Here is a 20,158-nt window from a genome sequence, read left to right as displayed (position 1 = left end):
GCTTGTGATTTGATTCAATATTGACTCATTTGGATAAATATTAGGTAGGCTACACAAGATAGGCATTCATTTTTCTCAAGACAAAAAACAAACAAAAAACCTCACCTAATCAGCCCAGACATAATGCGTTTTTTTATTTTATTATAACAACAACAACTGTATTTAACATTGTTCATTAGCTAGAGATCATCCGTTCACGTGACGCTATGGGAACTGTCACGTCACATTTACAAGCGCCAAAATGGTATTTATTGCTTGAATTTCGAAATAAAATTGACAGAATCTGAGAGATGAGATTATTTTTTATAACATAAGTATCCTGCTCTGTCTTGTCTGTCGGTCTCCGTGTCCTCTTTGCTTTGCGATTTTACTGTGCGTGAGAAAATGGATGTGTGGCGTCACGTGAGAGCGTGAATGCGTGAGAGTTGGCAGCTATATAGCAGACAAATCAAATGAAAAACTAAACAGTGCGAGCGAGGCTACATTAGTCACATTAGAAAATGAAGTTGTAGGTTGTGTTTGAATAATTACGTATCTTATTTATCTGAGGTAAATTAACCCAAATACTCACGTATGCTCGATAAAGAATTAGACAGCACAATGAGCCCATCGGGCGGTTGAATTTAAAAGACTGACTTTGCTAGCCGTTCGCGGGTTTCCATGGTAGCGTCGCTGGTGGGCGGGGTGCTGAACCAGAGAACGCAGGGATTAATTCATTATGACGTCTGATAATTCCATGTAGCCGGGGTGTCTCTGTGTAGTCTTGCTAATTATTTAGTCTCATATGCCATGTATTTACCAGGAGATGAAAAATAATTCAAGTGGAATAACAATATTTGGTGCTGAAGGAGACGGAGCTGAGCTCCGGCATGGTGTGTTGTGGACCCGAGGAGGCGGAGCAGCGCTCCGGCCCAATTTAACCTATGCACACCGGTGTGATCAGTCTAGGCTGGTCCCTGGAGCGTACGATCACACCGGTGTGATTAGAACGGTCAGTGCATGACGTGATCAACTGCTAAATTCAAATGTGCTTTCGCGCGTTGGCTGGCGCTGAGCCAGAGACAGGCGCGCTCAACGCTGTCATATATCACAACTTTTCAGTGTTTTCAACCACATAATGTTTATTTTAGGTTTCAGACATATAAGTACTAAAAAAACAATACATTTAGAGTGTAAAATACACACTGATGTCAAAGGAAGAGGCAATAATCCTTTCCATTATAATTAGACACATTTTATTCATATCAGATATACTTTGTGAAGTAACTTTAAAGTCCCAGTGAAATCAAAATTGATCCTATTTACTTTGTTAGCGCATATTACTAGTCTTGGGGTGAACAATTAATCCGTGCAAGTAAATATATATGAAAAAAAAAAAATTTTTACCATGTGTGGCGGAACGCTGGTATTACAGGTAAAAAGAATTTCGACTACGCCACCCGGGGAATTTCGCCCCGGGAAATATGGACAACACCCAAATTATTATTATTAGGTCACTCAGGTTCACTTCCCTAATAAAGGTAGGCAGAGACGTGGATATGAAAAATGTACAAAAAGTTTTATTAATACAGAGTTTAATTTAAAGCAGCAGGATAATCACGTTAAAAAGGCAACCTGGAGCTATACTGACAAGGTTTTAAGTAACAAAACAACAAACACATTCAAATAAACAAAGACATACACATTGGAATAAACAAAAACAACAAACACACACACACACAACCTTTTCTTTACTAATGCATTGGTCACAAAGACACAACAAAAAAAAAACACACAGACTGACAGGGTAAGCCACGGGAAGAGGGATCACTAAACTAATTAACCGTAAGCACACTCACACACACCAAAGACTTCAAAAGTGTCACGGCAAACATTCGGAGAAAACACCACCACCACCACCACAAGAGATCCTCAACCCGTGGAACCCCAGCACCTGAAAGGAGATCACAAAAAAAAAAAAAAAAAAAAATTTTTATAATAACCAAACTTCAGAATACTAACTGCAATAAACCACAGTTGGATGGTGTTTATGGTACAGTCATGAGCAGATAGTAATAATATCAATTAGTAAACAATCACAAATATCATACAAAGGTGTAAACAAAGAAAAGAAAAAGAAAACAAATAAATAACTCAATTCCTGCAAAGGGGCTCGCATGCAGATGGTTTGGTGCTCCGATTTTAGGCACTAATAACGTTAAGCGTCAGCCTCCAAAGTTCAGCAAACAAAGTAACGTTAAATCAATATATCAAGTAAAACCAGACAGCAACGATCCCCTTCATCAGTGGGGTGACACGATCTTCTCACAGATGGCAGCGAGGAAGCAACAAGTTTGTAATGTAAACGGTAGCAACAGCAGAAAAGGCAAACGCCTCAACCGATTATAGCGCTAGCAGGAAAAACAAATCGCCCAGACGAGAGGGAAAATCCTAAGCCAATGCAAAGAAAAACATCACTAAGATTTATGCCTCAGCTCGTAACTACAGTTATATGCACAATAACACTTACCGGAAGAGGATGATGCGTTCACACAATGTGCTTGTCCTTTCACAGGCACAGATACTCAAAAATCATGCAATCCGCTGTTCAGCTGGACTACAGGGACACTGCACATAACTCAAAACAATCAGTCGATCCTAAACCCCCGAACGAAAATAAACAATACGCTTTCCACCAACAGTTCGCACATACCTGAAAGGCGAGCAGCCAGCGAATGCACCCACCGCGACAAGCCGAGGGAAACCGGAGAAGAAAGACAGGCTAAACACAACACTAATCGTCAGTCCCATACGTACAAGAAACTAAAAACAAAAATTACTATATGCTAACGCACATACCTACAGCCACTGTCAACAACAGAAGAAGGAGTCGTCGGACGTGACGCATCCCAGGCCACAGCCAACCAGCTCTTAAATAGGAGGGATACCTTGCTGATAGGTGCTCACTAATGTCAATCATCTCATTCATTCGGTTACATATGCTAATCTTTAATCAAAATCTGAAAAGTTACTTCCGGTCTGGAATGGCGTCTTTTTCTGATGACGTAGGTTTGACGGCTTGGGTTGAAAACGCTTAACCACTCCCCTCAAACCGTTAGTCTGCTATGAGCAGAGATGGAGAGGAGGAGCGCTAGAGTGAAACTCTGCCCTCTGTTCAATATTCCCTTTCACTTGGAAATACGTCACAACACTGGAGAAAAGTCGGTTCACAGGGACTTTAAAGTTTACTCTATTCTTCTCCCAGTTCACCAGCCACTTACTTTTATGTATTTCGGGAGACGTGGATGAATTCACGTGTTGTAAATCCAACAGATCCGATTCTCTGAACTGCGTCTGCGGCACAAACTAAGATGGCGGCGCCCTTCGCGCATTCAGCTCAACTAACGCGATCGTTATAAAGGTGTTTAAACAATAAAACACTTCCACTTGCATATATTTGACAATCGGAATATCAGATATTTCATGTCATAGCTAACAAATTTGTAAATATTTTGAATAAAAAAGGAAAAATGACATAAAAGCAGATCATCATTCATTCAGCTCTGTTGTTGCTGTGGTGTGTCACGTGACAAGCAATGACGCGTCACCATGGAAACCATAAAGTGACACGTTCTAAATAAGGGTCGCCTTGAAAAACTCACGCTGGGGGGTCAGCCAGAATATTTTAAACTTACGTGTGAAAGGGTTAATGATTGTTTACTTGTCTTTCATAATCTTTGAAATTTATATTTGTTTACCTTGACAGTTGTGTAGTTGGAGGAGTCAAATTTTTTCCTTTTCCATTCGGCCGAATATTGGCTCTTAGGTGGGTGACCTCCACCTTATCGCCGACATACAGCTCTACCAACGCCTCGTCTCTCCATAATGAGATGTCGTAGAGTTTACTGGTAGTTCCACATCTCAGACAAAGGTCCAGGATGGGAAACTGGGCCCGAGTCATCCTGGCCACTTGCACCTGGAAAATAACAGCCCAGTGTCACAGATGAGTGTTTCTCAGTCCTGGTCCAGGTATTCCCAACACTGAATATTTGCTATGTATTCCCAATCAAGGTTAATTCACCTAAATTGTGCATCTCAAATAAGAGTGTTAGGGTACTCTAGGACTGTGATTGAGAAACACAAGTATAATAGCTTACATTTACCTAGGTTAAGTATACCAGGATAATGTACTAGATATTCAATTGTGCTTTTAAATTAACTTAGTATCTCAATATTTCCCCGCAGACTCAGGTACCCAGGGTTTGAGAAGATCTCCTGTTCTTCCCCGGTTACACATGGGGAAGGAGGACAGAGGACCTCCTTAGCAGCTCTCTCTGCCTCTTCAGTTATGGCCAATGGTGAGGTTTTGAATTTCCTGATTAAGCGGTTTATAAAAATACATGGCCGGCCATATTGTTTTGAGAGGGTGACATTTTTTATGATATATGACCCACCCTCTTCAAACTCTGGGTCACTTCCGTTTCTTATTGTGATGTAACATGTCTGTCCATCTGTTAGGACTGATTGTGTGGTAACCCTGTATGCTCCAACATCAATTGCATTGTTGTTGGAGGCAAAAGTTAAAGCCTTTTGGCTCCTGCAGTTACCCACACACTTTACTTTTAGCGGTGCTTGCCGACTGGGGGTTTCCATCCTAAGAAAATTAGAAAAAAAAAGGTATGGTTATAACTTTCATAATGTTTTCAATTACTTTCTAAAAAATGAAAATATCATGACAGAAATGACTTGTATATATAGTTATAACATTATTACTATTGATATATTTTTCTTTCTATATTTCTATTACTGTACTTTATTGCATAATATTTTTTCGTTTTCTTTGTAAATGTTAATTAATAATTTTTTGTTTGTTTAATAAATATTTACGTCACAAGAAATGTTAAACAACAACTTCCAATTAATAAATAAATTGCTTAAATACATTTCTTGTGAAGTAAAAAATTACCTCAGAAAATTACATTTCCTGCCAGGAAGTGGAAAAAGAGCAGCCTCTGACAGGATTATTTTTTTAAACTTCATACTCTGACAGGATTTCTCTCTTTTTTTACTTCATATTTCACAGGAATTTATTTATTTATTCATGTAGTTGATTTATATATTGAAAGTCATTGATAAAATTTCTAATGAAGTAAAGATTTTCCTCAGAAAATACCTTGCTAGGCATCCCCAGATAGAAACAGGGAAGCAACAGGAGAAAGATTAGCATAGCTGCTAGTTTTTCACTCCAATCCGTTGGTCTGAGGGTTGGTACGGGGCACACAGGCTTCTCGTAATTCCAAGCACTTCGCAGACCTTAGTGTTGATCTACAGGGGTTATGTGGAAATAATATTTTGTTATATTATTTGAGTAATATTTTAAAACAGGGAAGAACATGCAGTACATAAAAGCATTTGTGTAGTTGAAAATTATAATACTAACAGTGTTGACAAACTCTCTGCCCTGATCAGTAAGAATCCGCTCTGCAGAAAACTCTGCAGCCGACTTTGATGTCAGAGGATACACCTGTGCACATTTGATGCAATAATCAATAATAACGCAGATATACTGATTTTGCTGGTCAGTCTTTACCAACTTTCCAATTAGGTCCATTCCAACCAGTTCAAATGGACACTTGGTCTGTAAACAGACAAGAACAAAAAACAATTCACATTTTTTTTGTATAACCGTAACCATAAGGAAGGGAATAATCAATGTTCTCACCTATCAAATTACTTTTGTGCCAATAATAATGAACGTAACTATTCAATATAGTTTCTATATCATCTCAACAATATAGTGTAGCAGCAAAAAAATACAGATATAAACTTAAAGGCACACCGTGTAACTTTTGGCCACTAGGGGGCGCTAGACCTGTAACTTTCACATCTAGCGCCCCTTGAGGCCACAAGCGCCGCAGCACTGTCGCAAAAGTCAACAAACAGTCAGCTGGCCAGCCTCCCGTGTCTTTAGATTGTGTGTGCAGACAGTAGTGAAGACAGTAGTTGACACAAAAGTGAACTGAAAACAATGTCTGATCAGGTAAGTCGCATAGAGCAGGGGTGCACAACCCTGCTCCTGCCGATCGTCTGTCCTGCACAGTTCATCTCCAACCCTAATCAAACACACCTGTCTTTAATTTTCAAGCGATCATGAAGACGTTAATTGGTTGCTTCAGGTGTGTTTGATTAGTGTTGGAGATAAACTGTGCAGGACAGTCGATCGGCAGGAGCAGGGTATAGACGTTTTGTACCTAAAACTAAGTTGTTATTGTGCTTGTTTTGGAATCATTTTATCTTTAGATCAGACTTCGTCTTATTTGTGTTTTTCCTGTAGTAAACTATGCATTTGAAGCTAAAATCATATAAGCCTCTAATAATACATACACATTTGTATCTAAAATCGTATAAGCCACTAATACACACATATATGAATGTGTAAAAGGACAAACAAACTGAAGCCTACAAATAACGGCAGTATGTTGTGACATATCAGTTTTGTTACACGATTTCACGACTTCGCAGTAAATATTACATTATATATCCACTTTTATGCCGATGTTTATGTTTTATTTTCAGTCATCGTTTTCTTCGCCGCTTGAAGAATCTTCAGAGTCCCTCCCGAAACAGGGAGAGGAAGGAGGACGAGGTAGAAGAGGCAGAAGACCATCTACTCAGACAGCTGATTATGAAAGGCTCGAGGATCTTCAACAGAGGAGGAGAGCTGACATGCAGGTATGTGTACACTATTTATCTATTATTTATACTGTAATTTATAAGAGTGGTGTGTGTGTTCAAACTGTAGAGACATGCCTACAGATATTGAGAGACTCTGCTGTGGTCAGCCTCCAGACCGCTGCATTAGTAAACTGCCACACATGGACTTCTACATCCTGGATGAGGGAGTTCTGCGTCTAGCTCGTGCTGCGTGGAATGACATCTTTGCAGTCGATGACGTCCAGGAACCAGGCGAAGAGCAGCGCTCTTACAGACATGCAGCTTATAGGAATTTCATGCTCTGGCAACATGGGCGTTTAGGGGAGGGCAATAGAGTGGTCATAGCAAGCTGTGTTGTGTGGCGCATTAGGGACAAGTATCCAGATGCTATTGGACAATACACAGGCTTTAGAGTGCGCCGGCTTCCATGACTTATTAATGTCAATAAAAGGAGTACATATGAAAATACGTGTTATATTTCTTTAGTAGTTCAAGAAGATTTTACAATTGTTTGCATCTTTGGAAGTAGATTTTACAGTTATTTCTCAAACTACCCATTCACTTACAGTACATAGGAAAACTAATAATAATAAAAGAATATTATACACAGCGTAAAGTTATCATAAATTTTATTCAAATGTGTTCATGCGACGAACAACCGTATAAGTCCAAAAAAACAAAAATTGAGATAACCATGTGACTTGAATGTATGTGTGCCACTTTGTATACAGAATCACTTTGGCGGGGTGTTCGCGCGACCAAAACTCTGTATTTTAAATGTTAAAATAGTCTCACGCGGAAAAACCGTTAATGTCCACTAACGAAAAATGGAGACGCCGGTTGCTTTCATGTCCACTGCGGACATTAATAGGCAAAACCTCAGCATAAAAAGGAGAGCGAACATGAGTGAATGGAAGGACAGAGCAAGGAAGTCTTTGAGGGATGCTGGGAAACATTAGCTGTGTCCCAAAGTGAAGGCTGCGTCCTTCGAAGGACACGTCCTTCTAAGGACCCAGCCTACCCAGCCTTCCCAGCCGTCGAAGGACGCTCCGAGTCTAGCCTTCGTTGGATTGTAATTGCCACCAGGTGTTCCCCATTATGCTGTCGCCTAGCAACGCTGCGATAGGAGAGCTGCCATCATACAAGGCATCAATTACAAATAAAAATGGAGCAAGAGCAAGACTACATAATTTTATTTTTCTTATTTTATGTTTTACTGGAGGAGATGATGGGGATGTTTCATCCCAGGCGGCGCCGCCGGGTGATGTATCTCCGGCTTTGTCAAGACCGTGGCCAGGTAAAGTAAACTGGTTTGCTGCATCCTAATTCAGAAGTTGCGTCCTTAATTGCTGGAGTACACAAGTTGAGACTGTACTTGAGTCATGTTATGATAGGCTACTTATGAAAATACAAAATACACATAAAGCTGTTCAAATGTTTAGTTATAGGCTAAATTACCTTACGAAGATGCGATTTTTATGTAGTTTTATTCTCTTGATCATGGTGATCTTATTCAGGCATGTTTCCAGCGTGCTTTCTTTTAACGCAGTCGAAGCATAAAACACAAAACAATAAATAAACACAGTGAAATATACTTCTTAAATAAATACAGTGAAATATACCTCTTTAATATAGGTAGGCTACTCCCGCTCGCCTTCGGATGCAGCCTTTTATATGGCATGATGCATCTGTATAGCAACATTTCCTTAAAATTGTGCTCGTTTCATTTTCAAAATAACCTGTGGTTGACTGTAAGAAAGTACATTCGTTAAGTATTCACATACAAATGTGAAGTAATGAGGGTTTTTTTCTCTTTCACAGGACAGCAACACTACAAAACCATGGTATTTTACAATATGATAACTTGTTCTATAGTAAACTATTCAACAGTAAATTAAAATATAACTACCTTCAACATATTCAGAATTAAAATGCAACATACACATAGCCAAGCAGTAATATGAATGTAACAAAATATCTAAAAACCCTGACAAACAGTTTTTTATGCAGAATACTTAACTGTTCTTTTACTCTTCATATCTTAAGTAAATTAAATACAAGTATGCAAGATAACACTTGTACATAAGTAAGGTTTTAAATATAACTACTAAAATTTCCCCAATGTGCCATTAATACTTACTAAAAGTATTTTAAGTATCACTATATCTTCCAACAATTACTTTGTCACAACTTTAAACAATCTCTCTTTGTTTGTTTCCCTAAATCAGACCACACCCCTGTACTGCAGGATAAACCTGAGTGTGCCAGTGCTGGACGGGTTCTTTAATGACCGTGACACACGACCTGATTTTCGGCTGAGCAGGGAGGCCCTGAGAGTGCTGCTGGACCTGTTGAGAAGTGACCGGCAACACGGATGGGGTTCCACAATAGAGACCCTGGTATTTCTTTTCTGGCTGGCGTGTGGTACATCCTATAGGGTCGTCTCCAGAGCATTTGATATGCCTCGTTCCACTGTCCACCGGGTCGCTGAGGAGGTGGTGGCCATCCGCCACCAGGTCATTCGGTTCCCCAACACCCCAGAAGACCTGGAGGCAGTTTGCCGTGGCTTTGCAGGGCTGGCCAGACACAGAGCTTTCTTGAAAGCTGCTGGAGCAATCGACGGCTGCCATGTCCGCATCAAGCCTCCAAGCGGCCCTGATGGTCAATGCTACAGGAACAGGAAACTGTTCCCGTCCATCATCCTCCAGGCTGTTTGTGACCATCAGGGCCGCTTCATTGACACCTACGTGGGCTGGCCGGGGTCAGTGCATGACGCACGGGTGCTCCGGTACAGCCCACTGTACAGGAGGTCAATGTACCCTCCTCCAGGGCACTTCATCCTCGCAGACGGAGGGTACCCATGTCTCCAACACCCACTCCCCCTCATCACTCCCTACAAGAGGCCAGTACGAGGTGTGGGAGCCCAGCGCTTTAATCTCCATCATTCCAGGGCACGCTCCATTATAGAGCGTGCTTTTGGGATGATGAAGACCAGGTTCCGATCCATCTTCCTGAAAGCGCTGGAGGTGCACCACACCTTTGTACCTCATGTAAGTTAAATGAAAAATACATTTGCAAAAAACATAATTAACTTCTTTCTTCCAGACCATATCATTTTTTTTTTTTTTTTTTTTCAGGTCATCACAGCCTGTGCCATCCTCCACAACATCTGCCTTGGGGTTGGTGACATCATGGCCCCGGAGGATGAGCATGAGGAGGATGATGCGGAGGATGAGGGGGAGCATGTTTTGGAGACGGTCAGTGGGGCTCCCTGGCGTGACCAGCTGTCTGCAGAGGTGTTTGCCCTGGAGGAGGTTCCCATTGACCATGATTACTGGTAACAGGCAAGTCAGAGAAGTTTAAAGCTATAATGGCCAAAACCAAAAATTTATTTACATAGAATGGGTTTACATGTTGAAATTTTTGATGCTTTGATTTGAGGATGAGAATTTATTTTATTCTTCCCTCTTTTTGAAATGATTCAGTGAGATGGCAGCCGTCGATTGAGTCAGCCCTGCAAACCTGTTGTTAGACAATGCAGTGGACAGTGGAAATTATGCAGTCAAACACTCTGGAGACCATCCTAGATGATGTCCCACCCACCGGCAGAGAGGCCTTACCAGCGTCTCTATTGTGGAGCCCACCGGGGTCCAGCGGCACCACCAGGGTCTCCCTGCTCAGCTGAAATCTTAATTTATGTACTGTTCATTTATGTACTGTTCATTTAAATTATGTTGTCAGATGATATTTAAGTTATGTTGTAAATGGTTATTTATTATTTATAAAACGTTATTTATCTATATAATTTATTTTTTCCAAATGTTATTATTGTATAAAATATTGCCTGTCATTAAAAAAAAATAAGCAATGTCAAGAACGGTTCCTTTTTATTTCATATCCCAACACATCAAGTTACTTAAATAAACAATGCACAGAAATGGAACAAAAGTAATGTTTATTATTCATTTTAAATAAACTGTACACAAGTTTGGAAAAAAATAGATAATTTAATATAACTTAGATTACAAAAATAAACTGTACAAAACTTAAGTTTCCTCTTTCCATTTAATTTAAATGAAAAATCCTCATTTATATATACATAAAAAAAAAAACTATTTCTCCACCATGCGCTCAAGAAGCGCAAACAGCCTGTCCATCCGGTCCCTGCTCTCTCGAGCTCTCCTCTCCTCTGCCTCCCTTTGCAGAGCCATGTCCTCTCTAATGAGGTCCAGCATCTCCTCCTCATAGTCCCGCTTTCTCCGTGCTCGTTGTGGTGCTGCTGGTGGTGCGGGTGCTGCTGCTGCTGGTGGTGGTGCTGGTGCTGCGGGTGCTGGTGCTGGCTCCTCCTCACTGTGGCCACCCACTGCTGAACTTGGCCCTGGTGTGTCCTCACGGATTGAGGCAATAAGGACAGGGGGATTGGTAGAATGCCTCTGCCCCAACACCTTATCCATGAGGACAAACCAGGGCCACGTTTCAGCAGTGGGTTTCCCACCCACTCCCTCTCCTGTCCCAGGATACTTGCAATCCTAAGGCAGAACAAATTAACCATGGCTTGTTAACAACAACAGCACAATATATTTCAGAAAAGATGTGTGTATTAACTTTCTTACTTTGTATTTAGTTTTTAAGTTGTCCCATTTTTTTTTTGCCTGCATGGGGGTTACCTTCGCCTGCAGGCCCATTTTCTCCAGAATTGCTCTAAAAAAGCAGAAAAGGGTACGTATGAAAAATTATAACACAGGGGTGCAAATTAAATATTAACATTAGTGCATTGTTAAAACTGAAAAAAGACACATCAGGACATGCATTCAAAATAGTTTAGAAATCATATTTCTGGATACTCAAATGTGGTTAAAACCTTTGTAAACATAACTTGCATGACAGCACTACAAAAACACATAAAAGTGAAAACCATTGCATCATCTACTGCTTTTCTTATTGTTGTGGGTTTTCTAGGGTGAATGATATTTATTATAATACACAAGTGAGACAGATTACTGCAAATTTTACAAGTAGGTGTTGTCTTACCTCCAAGCCACGCTGGCAGAGTTTTTCACCCCGGTGAATAAATGGTCGTTTTCAGACCGCAGTGTAATAAACTGAGCGGTCTGCTCCTTGCTCCCTGAAAATTATTAAAGTAATTAGCACAAGTTTTGCGTCTAACCACCTGACAAATAAAGCCACCCAATGGTAACAAAGGAGTTAAGATGAAGTTTATAAGAAATAAAAACGTGTGGCTTTTGACTGTGGTTTCGCTAGCTATTTAAGTAAATGAAAACATAATACTTACATTTAAAAGTGAATTTTCCCTCACCGGCCGAACTCGAGGACGCCATTTTTTCAAATGAAAATGCTTTCGTCACCGGCGCGCAATGACTTATGGGGTAGGATAGGCCACTAAGGATCCGTTTTTGTATCCTTCCTTTCACGGGGAAAGAAGGGTGCATTTGGCGTCGCTTTTAGCCTTCGTCGCGGCTCGATGACGCAACCGTCCTTCGAATACGGCCTTCGAGGATGCATAACTGAATTGGGACAGCCTTCATCGAGCCGCGGTGACGCAATCGGCCTTCAAATGCGACCTTCCAAGGATGCAGCCTTTGAATTGGGACGTCCTTCGTCGCGCCGCTGTGACGTTTCGTCTCGCCGCGGTGACGCAATCGGCCTTCAAATATGGCCATCCGGTCTTCAAATACGGCCTTCGAAGGACGCAGCCTTCACTTTGGGACACAGCTATTATGTGAACCGGAGAGGAGAGCAAAAACGAGGAAAAGGTCCACCAAAAGAGGTGAGTGAAAAACCGTATACAAAGAATCTACCTAAAGTTAGCGGTTACAGTGACATTGACAATTATATTTTTAATTCAGCGAATGCAAAATCATTTAAAAATAAATCAAGTATTAAATAGTCAAATACAATTAAGAAAGAAAGCAGATTAGTTCTGAACTAGATTAAAAAGTTCGTTGAGACAAACTTTAAGTTGGCTTGAGAAAGCCGGACCAGAAAGTTTGAAGAAGTTTGAAGTTTAAAGTAGTTTGAAGTTTAAATTAGTTTAAAGTTTCATTTAATTAGTGATAGATAGATAGATAGATGGATAGATAGATAGATAGATAGATAGATAGATAGATAGATAGATAGATAGATAGATAGATAGATAGATAGATAGATGAGTTTCAGTGAGTCACTATGGGTTAGAAATAGTATAGAATTCTAGTATTTATAAGTTTAAATGAGTCTAAGAGTTCAGAGTTGATTAATTTATGAGTTTAACTTCATGTTAGACTTACACTGTGCACAGTTTTTAATATTTCTAATGGGGTGGGGGTTTGTTACACGAGTTATGGTTAGGGATGGACAATATTTTCAGAGCGTCATCGGTAAAGGCTTAAAATATAGTCGTCAGCCTGATATGGAAAATTATGCTGATTATGTGCTTGCAATAACTGTCATGTATGTTAGCGATAAGATCATGTCAGCAGTGTCGTCATTCTTGAAGTGAACGTTTGCCTGTGATTAGATTCACTTTAAAGGTGCCTTATGCAACTTGGAGCCACCTATAGGCAATTAGTTGAATTACACTGGTAACGGTTACTAACGGAGTTTGATTGACAGCTTTGCTTCCCAGTAGGCGGAGACACTTTTAATGAAACCTTACGGACTGACGGAGGAGCAGGAGTAAGTATCACACCACTAAAATGAAATATAGAATGAACGGAAAACAAACAAATCACGCTCACCTTTTCTCAAGACATTCATCATAATTTTCTTCTGTCAACGGTAGAATATCCTCAAACTTCTCCATATCCCTTTAGTTTTGAAGAGTACATTATTTTTTGGGGGGGGGGGGGGGGCTAGATAGAAGTATGAATCACTAGGATTTGAAACTCGTTACTAACTAAGAATACTAACCTGTCCGAAGCCGAGCCACCTCCAATAGTTGAGCCTGGTGCAATGAACACCGACATTCGTTTGGATGGGGTAGAAGTAGATGGGCCCTTCTCATAACTACGGAAAACAGAATAAACATAAACAGCTCAACTGATCACGTCATCTGGACTATCCAGTACTGTACCAGGCATAGGGGATAAACAATATGCGTCTTTTGACCAACTTGCACAAGGCAAAATATAGCTAAAAATTCCGTGCAATTTATTACGTTTGGTCGACCAACCTGAACCCACAAAGCATATTTTTTACTTTCTCTTTTGCAGAGATCACAATGAATGTTTGCGAACATTAGGTTGTTACAATATTTTCCAGCAGCACATGGAATAAAGGAACGTCTGCTTGGACGTAATTTAGCTAGCTAACGTTTGCATAACGTTAGTTCTCATGTTGACCTACTCGCAGAAATAAATCCTACTCCTAAATCAATGTTATTATTATAATTTTTTTTATAAAGTAGGATCAGTTAACAAGAACAAATAATTTCGATATCTAGCAAAATAACAATCTAGCAGCAGTACATAGCTAGAGCACTCATTGACTAACTAGCTAACCTGATAAATGAGGTATTACATTACTGTACCGGTCCAATAGAAACGTGGCCAACTCTGCATCGCTCTTCAATCCAAATGCAAACTTCATCTGCCGCCATCTGACAAACGCCAAACCCAGATTTACTCTGGTTTTACTCCGGGCTTTATCCGATGCTCTCTTTGCATTGCTATATTTTCTTTTCTTATTTTTTTGGCAAGCTCCGTCGCTAGTCGGGCTTGCGTCCGCCATTACTTTAACAAAATATTGGGCGTGTTTGTAACTCTCAGTGTACCTGCCCTCAAAGCCTGTCATTGGCTATCACCTCACACACACCCTTACAAATGTACACGCCCCAAAACGTCCCGACTCCAATATATGCTGGCTACCAAGGCAGTGGGGGGAATGTCAGTTCTGACACTCTGCCAGATACTATGTTTTAACGTTAGCTGATGACATTTTATTATGGAACAAGTTGCATAAGGGACCTTTAATGGATTGTTGTGTTGAACTTGACAATGCGAGTACAGTTGCGTCTGGTGTGTGATCCAGCAAGAGCTTCCTCTGGGTCCTAGTGCTTTATTTAGGGGCGCTGTTCTTGTTAGACTACAAGTAACATTAAGTTACGTGTGTTTAAATATTAATTAAGCAGTAATTGATGTCATAAAGTCACAAGTCTGATTTGACTTAATGGTCTGACTCAAACATAACACTTGTAAATTAATATATAAAAAAGAGAGATGTATAACAGCATGACTATTGGCCAAAATGTTTAAAAAAAAAAGTTGGATATTGTGCATCCCCAGCTCTAGAGAAGCAGCTAATGTGTTTTGCATTGTGTACCTTCACAGTGGTGTAGTTCGAAGAATTAATTTTCCCGTGTACGCTGTTCGGTTCTTTAAGAATCTCCCCACCGAACGGGGCGTCAGGAGAGGACACGTTGTTATAACTCGTTGTGGTTTTTTATTTACTCTGATTAATTTTCCACATACAGTTGATTAGTCCACAAATAGCAGGTTATAAACCTGTAAAATAGAAAGGCTACGGTGTAAACAACAATATTGATAGCCACATACATAATATACCATGAATTCTGAATAATATACAAATATAAATAAAATATAAATTGCAATATAGTCAGTATTTAATATTATAAATATTATAATATACTTAGTGTTTAAACTGAATGACTAAACAAAGCACATTCATCTAAACACAGAAATGCAACAATCTCATACACACCAAATTTACATCAATGTCAATTTTACACATTAAACCAATAGCCCAAAACCACAAAAAGTGTTCTCAGTATGTTGGCCTAAAGTAAAAACAATGAGTGTAGTTTTACGTAGTGACGCTGAGCATAGCAATCCATTACCTATGTAAAGCGATTAACTACATTACCCATCCAGCACTGCAAACAGGAAGTAACTCGTGTGACAGTGAAACGCTCCAATTTCAAACATTTGCTGGAATATAGCCACGGATACTATCGAGCCGACAACGTTAACCATCAGGCCGCAAACAAGGTTTTATCAGCGCGACCAAAGTAACAGTTATCAAGCATACAAACCGCGCACATATACAGTAGCAGCACAGCGGAAGCACAAACAAACAAACAGCTTACCGGTGGCGCATCTCTCCTGACGAGACAACAGTACTCGCTTCCGCTTATAGCCCGTGCTCATTCATTACTGGATTCTAACACACCGTTTTGGCATTTTACTGGTCTACGTTCAACTCTTGACTGGCCCGTGCTTCAATCAGGTAAGTGAACCTCCCACCTGCGAACACCCGTGACGTAATGAACGCAACACCTCCCACTTGACCGACTGATCATGTGATTCAAGGCGGTCACAGACAAACCATTACATTACACCACGTAATATATAAAAAATTTTTTTTTTTTTTTTTTTTTTTTAGCATGAAGAATTTTATCATGAAGAATTGTCACTGTTCAGTCCTGACAGATGTGTAGTATTCTTCCAGGTTTGGTCATATGGGGTATGTACTCTTCATTCTTCATGAATAGTGGTGCAAGTGGGCGAAGGCGGCATATACCAACCAGTGAGGGAGAGAGAAAAAGAGAGAAAGAGAGAGAAAAAGAGAGAGAGAGAAAAGGAGAGGTATCCAGAGGTAATGCCTTCAGAATCGGGGGTTTGGGCATTTAGACAGCGCCTGCAGAACTGGTGGCCGAAGAGACGAGGTCTAGAAGTCATTGGTCTTCCACAGGAATGAGGACTACCAGTCTCCTCACGTCTCTCCGTAGGATGACTGACGTCAGCTGCTGAGGGTTCCTCTTAAGTTGCCCAACTATTAGGGAAGCAGGGGGGCCTGCACACGTCTTAACGTCTGCGTCTCTCACAAGTCCTATCTTGTCAGGGTACACGGCCTGGATCCGTCCGAGACGGAATTGCCCTCGCAGTGCGTTTTGATCAGCAATCCAAACAATGTCACCGATTGCTACATTCCTTTGGGTCCGGTGCCACTTTGGCCGAACGAATAAATTAGGCCCGGCAAGTTCACTCCACTTCTTCCAGAACATATCCACACCAATCTGGATGGATCTGAGACGGCGCCAAGGATGGGTGCACAAGTCAATTCCTCCTGTATCTCCTCCTTGCCTGGTCCTCCCGAGAAGCAGAGTATTGGGGGTTAAATACTCTATAGAGTATTCTTGTTCTTGTGCCCTGGCGTCAATCGGCCTTTCATTGGTGAGGTTAGCTGCCTGGTAGAAGAGGGTTTGGAGTTCACCCCAGGTGAGTGAGCTTGTTGTCCCTCCTAGGCTAGTGAGAGCCCTTTTTATGAGCTTAACTGCAGCTTCCGCAGCCCCATTACGATGAGGTGCGTCAGCTGGATGAAAGTTCCAGGCCCACACTGTCCCATTCTTGGCGGCTTTGTCCACTATGGATGCTTCCCGTAAGGTAGCTAAGTACCTATGCAAGTCTTGTAGGGCAGATTTAGCTCCAATGAAATTGGTTCCCCTATCTGACCACAATTTTCTGGGATGGCCTCTCAATGCTACAAAGCGAAAGTAAGTTTGGAGAAAGCTTTCAGATGATTGGTCGTCAACGAGGTCCACATGAACTGCCCTTGATGCCATGCAACAGAATACTATGCCCCAGACTTTTTTTCCTGTTCTTTTCTTGACAGCATCCTTGATTTCGAAGGGGCCAAAGAGGTCAAGTGTGGTATACTCAAATGGATAAGCACGCTGTGAGCGTTCTGGCGGCAGATCACTCATCATCTGCTGGCACATCTTCCCTTTCAGTTTGCGACATGTAATACAGTCATTCGCAACTTTCTTTACTATCCTCCGACCTTGCACAATCCATGCTTTCCTCCTGGTGCGCAGAAGCGTGGCAGCAACACCTTCATGGTTCTCGTCATGAGCTTCTCTTGACAGTAGCGTTGCGAGCCATGAACGAAATGGAATTAAAGGAACAGCTGTTCCATCTTCTTTCCAGGACTGGATTCGTCCTCCACAGAGAAGGATTCCTGTGCTCTCATCCTTGTGGACCACCAAGCGGTTCAGTGTTGAGTCCAGGAACTGACTGCAATCTTGGGCTGCGAGGACCAGGTCTCGGAAGGCTTGCGCTCTCTCCTCAGTAGACAGGATAGAGCGGTATGCCTCCCACTTTGATGCATCTGGTGCCTGGCGTTTTCTCAGCCAGGTTTCTGCAGCCCGTCGAGTCCAGGCTATGGAACCACACAGCTTGGACAGAGAACTGAAGCGTTGAGGTTCCATAAGGCGCACCAGTCCAATTGCCCAGGGCCTTCTCTGTCTGTCTGCCGCTGATGTTACACCCGGGACAGCTGGTGATGTCGGTCTACCGTTAATTCCTTCATGCTTGAGGTCCGCCTTGATGTCAGGCCCGTTGAGGCCAGTTCTTTCTTTTGACTGGGCCCTGGTGACCACTGCTGAGAAGGCTTTCCGCTGAAGTTTTCCCACATCTTCAGCAGCAGAGGGTGTAATCTCACTGGCCATCTTCATAGGCCAGTCGGACTTGGGCAATTTCAGGAACTCAGGGCCTTGCTGCCATTCTGACCCTTCGTTAAGTTCCTCAGGAGTTGCACCTCTGGTAAGTATGTCAGCAATGTTTCTTCTGCCTTCAATCCACCTCCAATCTTCCACTTGTCCAGCTTTCTGAATCTCACCGATTCGATTAGCAAAAAAGGTCTGGAAGCCGTAGCTGTCCTTTTGGATGGCTGCCAGGATTGTTTGGCTGTCCACAAAGTGAATCCATTCCTTGACTTTAATTTGGCAGTGCTTCTCAAAATACTTTTTTAGGCGGGTAGCGAAGACCGCGCCACAGAGTTCCGCCTTGATCACATCTCCCTTTTGATCGAGAGGGGTGAGTTTAGCCTTGGATTCCACCAACTTCACTACAACTTTGTCCCGGGTTTCCCACCGCAGGTAGAGTACGGCTCCATAGGAGGATTCGCTTCCATCTGAGAACGTGATCCCTGTTGGTGGGCCTATGGCTCCAGGTGGCGTGAGGCTTCTCTCAAATCTTACCTGACCAAGTCTCACGAATTCTTCAAAGAGCGTTATTGCGGCTTCTCGAAGTTTTAGTGAGAGAGGGGCATCCCATGTGTCTTTAGATGGGTTGTCCTTACCAGCTTCCTGGAATGATTCTCGTACCAACATCACTCCCTTTTGTTTGGCTGGTGAGGCAAGACCAACCGGGTCGTATAATGCGGCAATCTGGCTAAGAAGTATGCGTCGGGTAAGGGGATTTGGTGTTCCTTCCCTGACATCCTCCATGCTCAGATTAAATCCTGTCCTCATTTTCCCTCTTTTCTTAGAGAAGTTGATAGAAGTCAGCAACCGAAGCTTGTCAGTCTCAGGTTCATAGCCGACCCCAAGTGCTTTGTTCTCCCCATCATGCATTTGGTTGGGCAGTACCAGGGTCCTGGGTACAGTTGTTTCAGCAGGGGCTCCACTCCTCCCACTTTGGCGTGACAGAACCCACGGTTTGAGGAAGAAGCCTCCTGCTTTCAAAATCTCCTCCACCCCTTTGGTGATCCTTTCCAGCGTCTTGAGGTCATCGTGTGAGGTCAGGATGTCATCCACATAGCTGTCCTCAGTCAGAGCTCGCCGTTCTTCAATCATATCAGCAAACTGAGGAAGGTTGGCCGTCTCCTTCATTGCAACTTGGGCGATACATCCTGCGGGTTTATCACCGATATTAACTCTGACGACTGCAAACACCTCAATGTCGTCCTCAGGGTTGTCTCTCCAGAGAAAGCGGTGGAGGTGAACTTCATCATCTTTCAGCCACACTGAGTTATACATCTTTCTTACGTCACCCAGTGCGGCATGGAGTCCACTCCTGAACCTCAGAAGGACACCTCTAATGGGATTGAGTACATCGGGACCCTTGTGAAGGAGATCATTTAGACTTATGCCTTGGAACTCTTGGCTACTATTCCACACAATTCTCACAGGGGTTGAGGAGGAGTGAGGGTTCGGTGCAACCAGATGGCTGATGTACCATTTAGGTCCTTCCCAGTTGTTAATTTCCTCCCTTGTGAGTTTTGCAGCAGCCCCTCTAGAAACCATTTCATGTATTTGTTCTTTGTATGCAGCCTTCCACACAGGTTCCTTCTCCAGACGTTTCTCAGTGTTTCTGAAGGTTGCCTCCACTGCCTGCCGATTGTCTGGCAGTGTTGTGAGGTCGAGGTTTGTCTTCCAGGGATAAGCTGCATCCCAGTGGGGAGAGTTGCTGTGTTTGTCCGCCAGCACGTATGTTAGGCATTCTTTTATCTTTTCCAGGTCCCGTTCTTCCTTGAGGGTCATTTCTTTTCCTCCAGGGGGGCACCTACCACACTTGCAGCCGCCACATTTAGGACTGCACGCAGCTCCGATGCTATCCCACCTGAACCACTCGAAAACCTCTTTGTTGGCGGTTACGGTGCTCCGGACAAGCGCATTTCCTTCCTCTTCTTGAGGTTCTTGAGGCATGATGGTCTCTTTATACGCCAT

General features: G+C 42.2%; 2 protein-coding genes and 1 long non-coding RNA gene across 8 annotated transcripts in view; 2 read left to right on the top strand and 1 right to left on the bottom strand.

The window, feature by feature from the left end:
• The window catches only part of LOC309496186, an 89,545-nt gene that overhangs the window by 24,845 nt on the left and 44,542 nt on the right, over positions 1-20,158 (top strand). The gene's annotated exons all lie outside the window — the stretch shown is intronic.
• On the bottom strand, positions 944-15,055 carry LOC309498075 (uncharacterized protein). 4 transcript variants are annotated; one of them, XR_014205837.1, is made up of 5 exons: positions 5,420-6,309; positions 5,153-5,304; positions 4,591-4,633; positions 3,738-3,955; positions 944-1,933 (listed from the first exon to the last, which is right to left on the bottom strand). XR_014205837.1 is itself a non-coding variant. In XM_082168591.1 (5 exons), the coding sequence occupies exons 2-5, from the start codon at positions 13,656-13,658 to the stop codon at positions 1,912-1,914; spliced, it is 339 nt and encodes a 112-aa protein (XP_082024717.1). In that variant the 5' UTR covers positions 13,659-13,698; positions 15,013-15,055; the 3' UTR covers positions 944-1,911. The 4 variants fall into 4 exon arrangements, 1 of the variants encoding a protein (XP_082024717.1); XM_082168591.1 differs by lacking the exons at positions 5,153-5,304; positions 5,420-6,309 and adding exons at positions 13,603-13,698; positions 15,013-15,055; XR_014205838.1 differs by lacking the exons at positions 4,591-4,633; positions 5,153-5,304; positions 5,420-6,309 and adding an exon at positions 4,434-4,578.
• On the top strand, positions 7,694-10,509 carry LOC309498093 (putative nuclease HARBI1). 3 transcript variants are annotated; one of them, XM_082168603.1, is made up of 5 exons: positions 7,694-7,990; positions 8,515-8,537; positions 8,922-9,743; positions 9,831-10,037; positions 10,179-10,509. In XM_082168603.1, the coding sequence occupies exons 1-4, from the start codon at positions 7,792-7,794 to the stop codon at positions 10,032-10,034; spliced, it is 1,248 nt and encodes a 415-aa protein (XP_082024729.1). In that variant the 5' UTR covers positions 7,694-7,791; the 3' UTR covers positions 10,035-10,037; positions 10,179-10,509. The 3 variants fall into 3 exon arrangements, with proteins under 3 accessions (XP_082024729.1, XP_082024730.1, XP_082024731.1); XM_082168604.1 differs by having other exon boundaries at positions 9,831-10,041; positions 10,183-10,509; XM_082168605.1 differs by lacking the exon at positions 8,515-8,537 and having other exon boundaries at positions 7,865-7,990.

This window comes from Leuciscus leuciscus (assembly GCF_965113295.1).
Source record: "Leuciscus leuciscus genome assembly, chromosome: 4".
In the NCBI taxonomy this organism is placed as follows: domain Eukaryota; kingdom Metazoa; phylum Chordata; class Actinopteri; order Cypriniformes; family Leuciscidae; genus Leuciscus; species Leuciscus leuciscus.
The sequence above is the reverse complement of the archived record's forward strand: the minus strand, read 5'-3'. Positions and strand labels throughout refer to the sequence as shown.

Coding starts and splice junctions, on each gene's coding strand:
- LOC309498075 (XM_082168591.1), bottom strand. CDS start 13,658: ATGTCGGTGTTCATTGCACCAGGCTCAACTATTGGAGGTGGCTCGGCT. Junction 4,634..13,602: donor GGTGGCTCGGCTTCGGACAG/GTTAGTATTCTT, acceptor TAATTTTCTTAG/GATGGAAACCCCCAGTCGGC. Junction 1,934..3,737: donor CCAACTACACAACTGTCAAG/GTAAACAAATAT, acceptor ATCTCCTTTCAG/GTGCTGGGGTTCCACGGGTT.
- LOC309498093 (XM_082168603.1), top strand. CDS start 7,792: ATGCTGTCGCCTAGCAACGCTGCGATAGGAGAGCTGCCATCATACAAG. Junction 8,538..8,921: donor AGCAACACTACAAAACCATG/GTATTTTACAAT, acceptor TCCCTAAATCAG/ACCACACCCCTGTACTGCAG. Junction 9,744..9,830: donor ACCACACCTTTGTACCTCAT/GTAAGTTAAATG, acceptor TTTTTTTTTCAG/GTCATCACAGCCTGTGCCAT.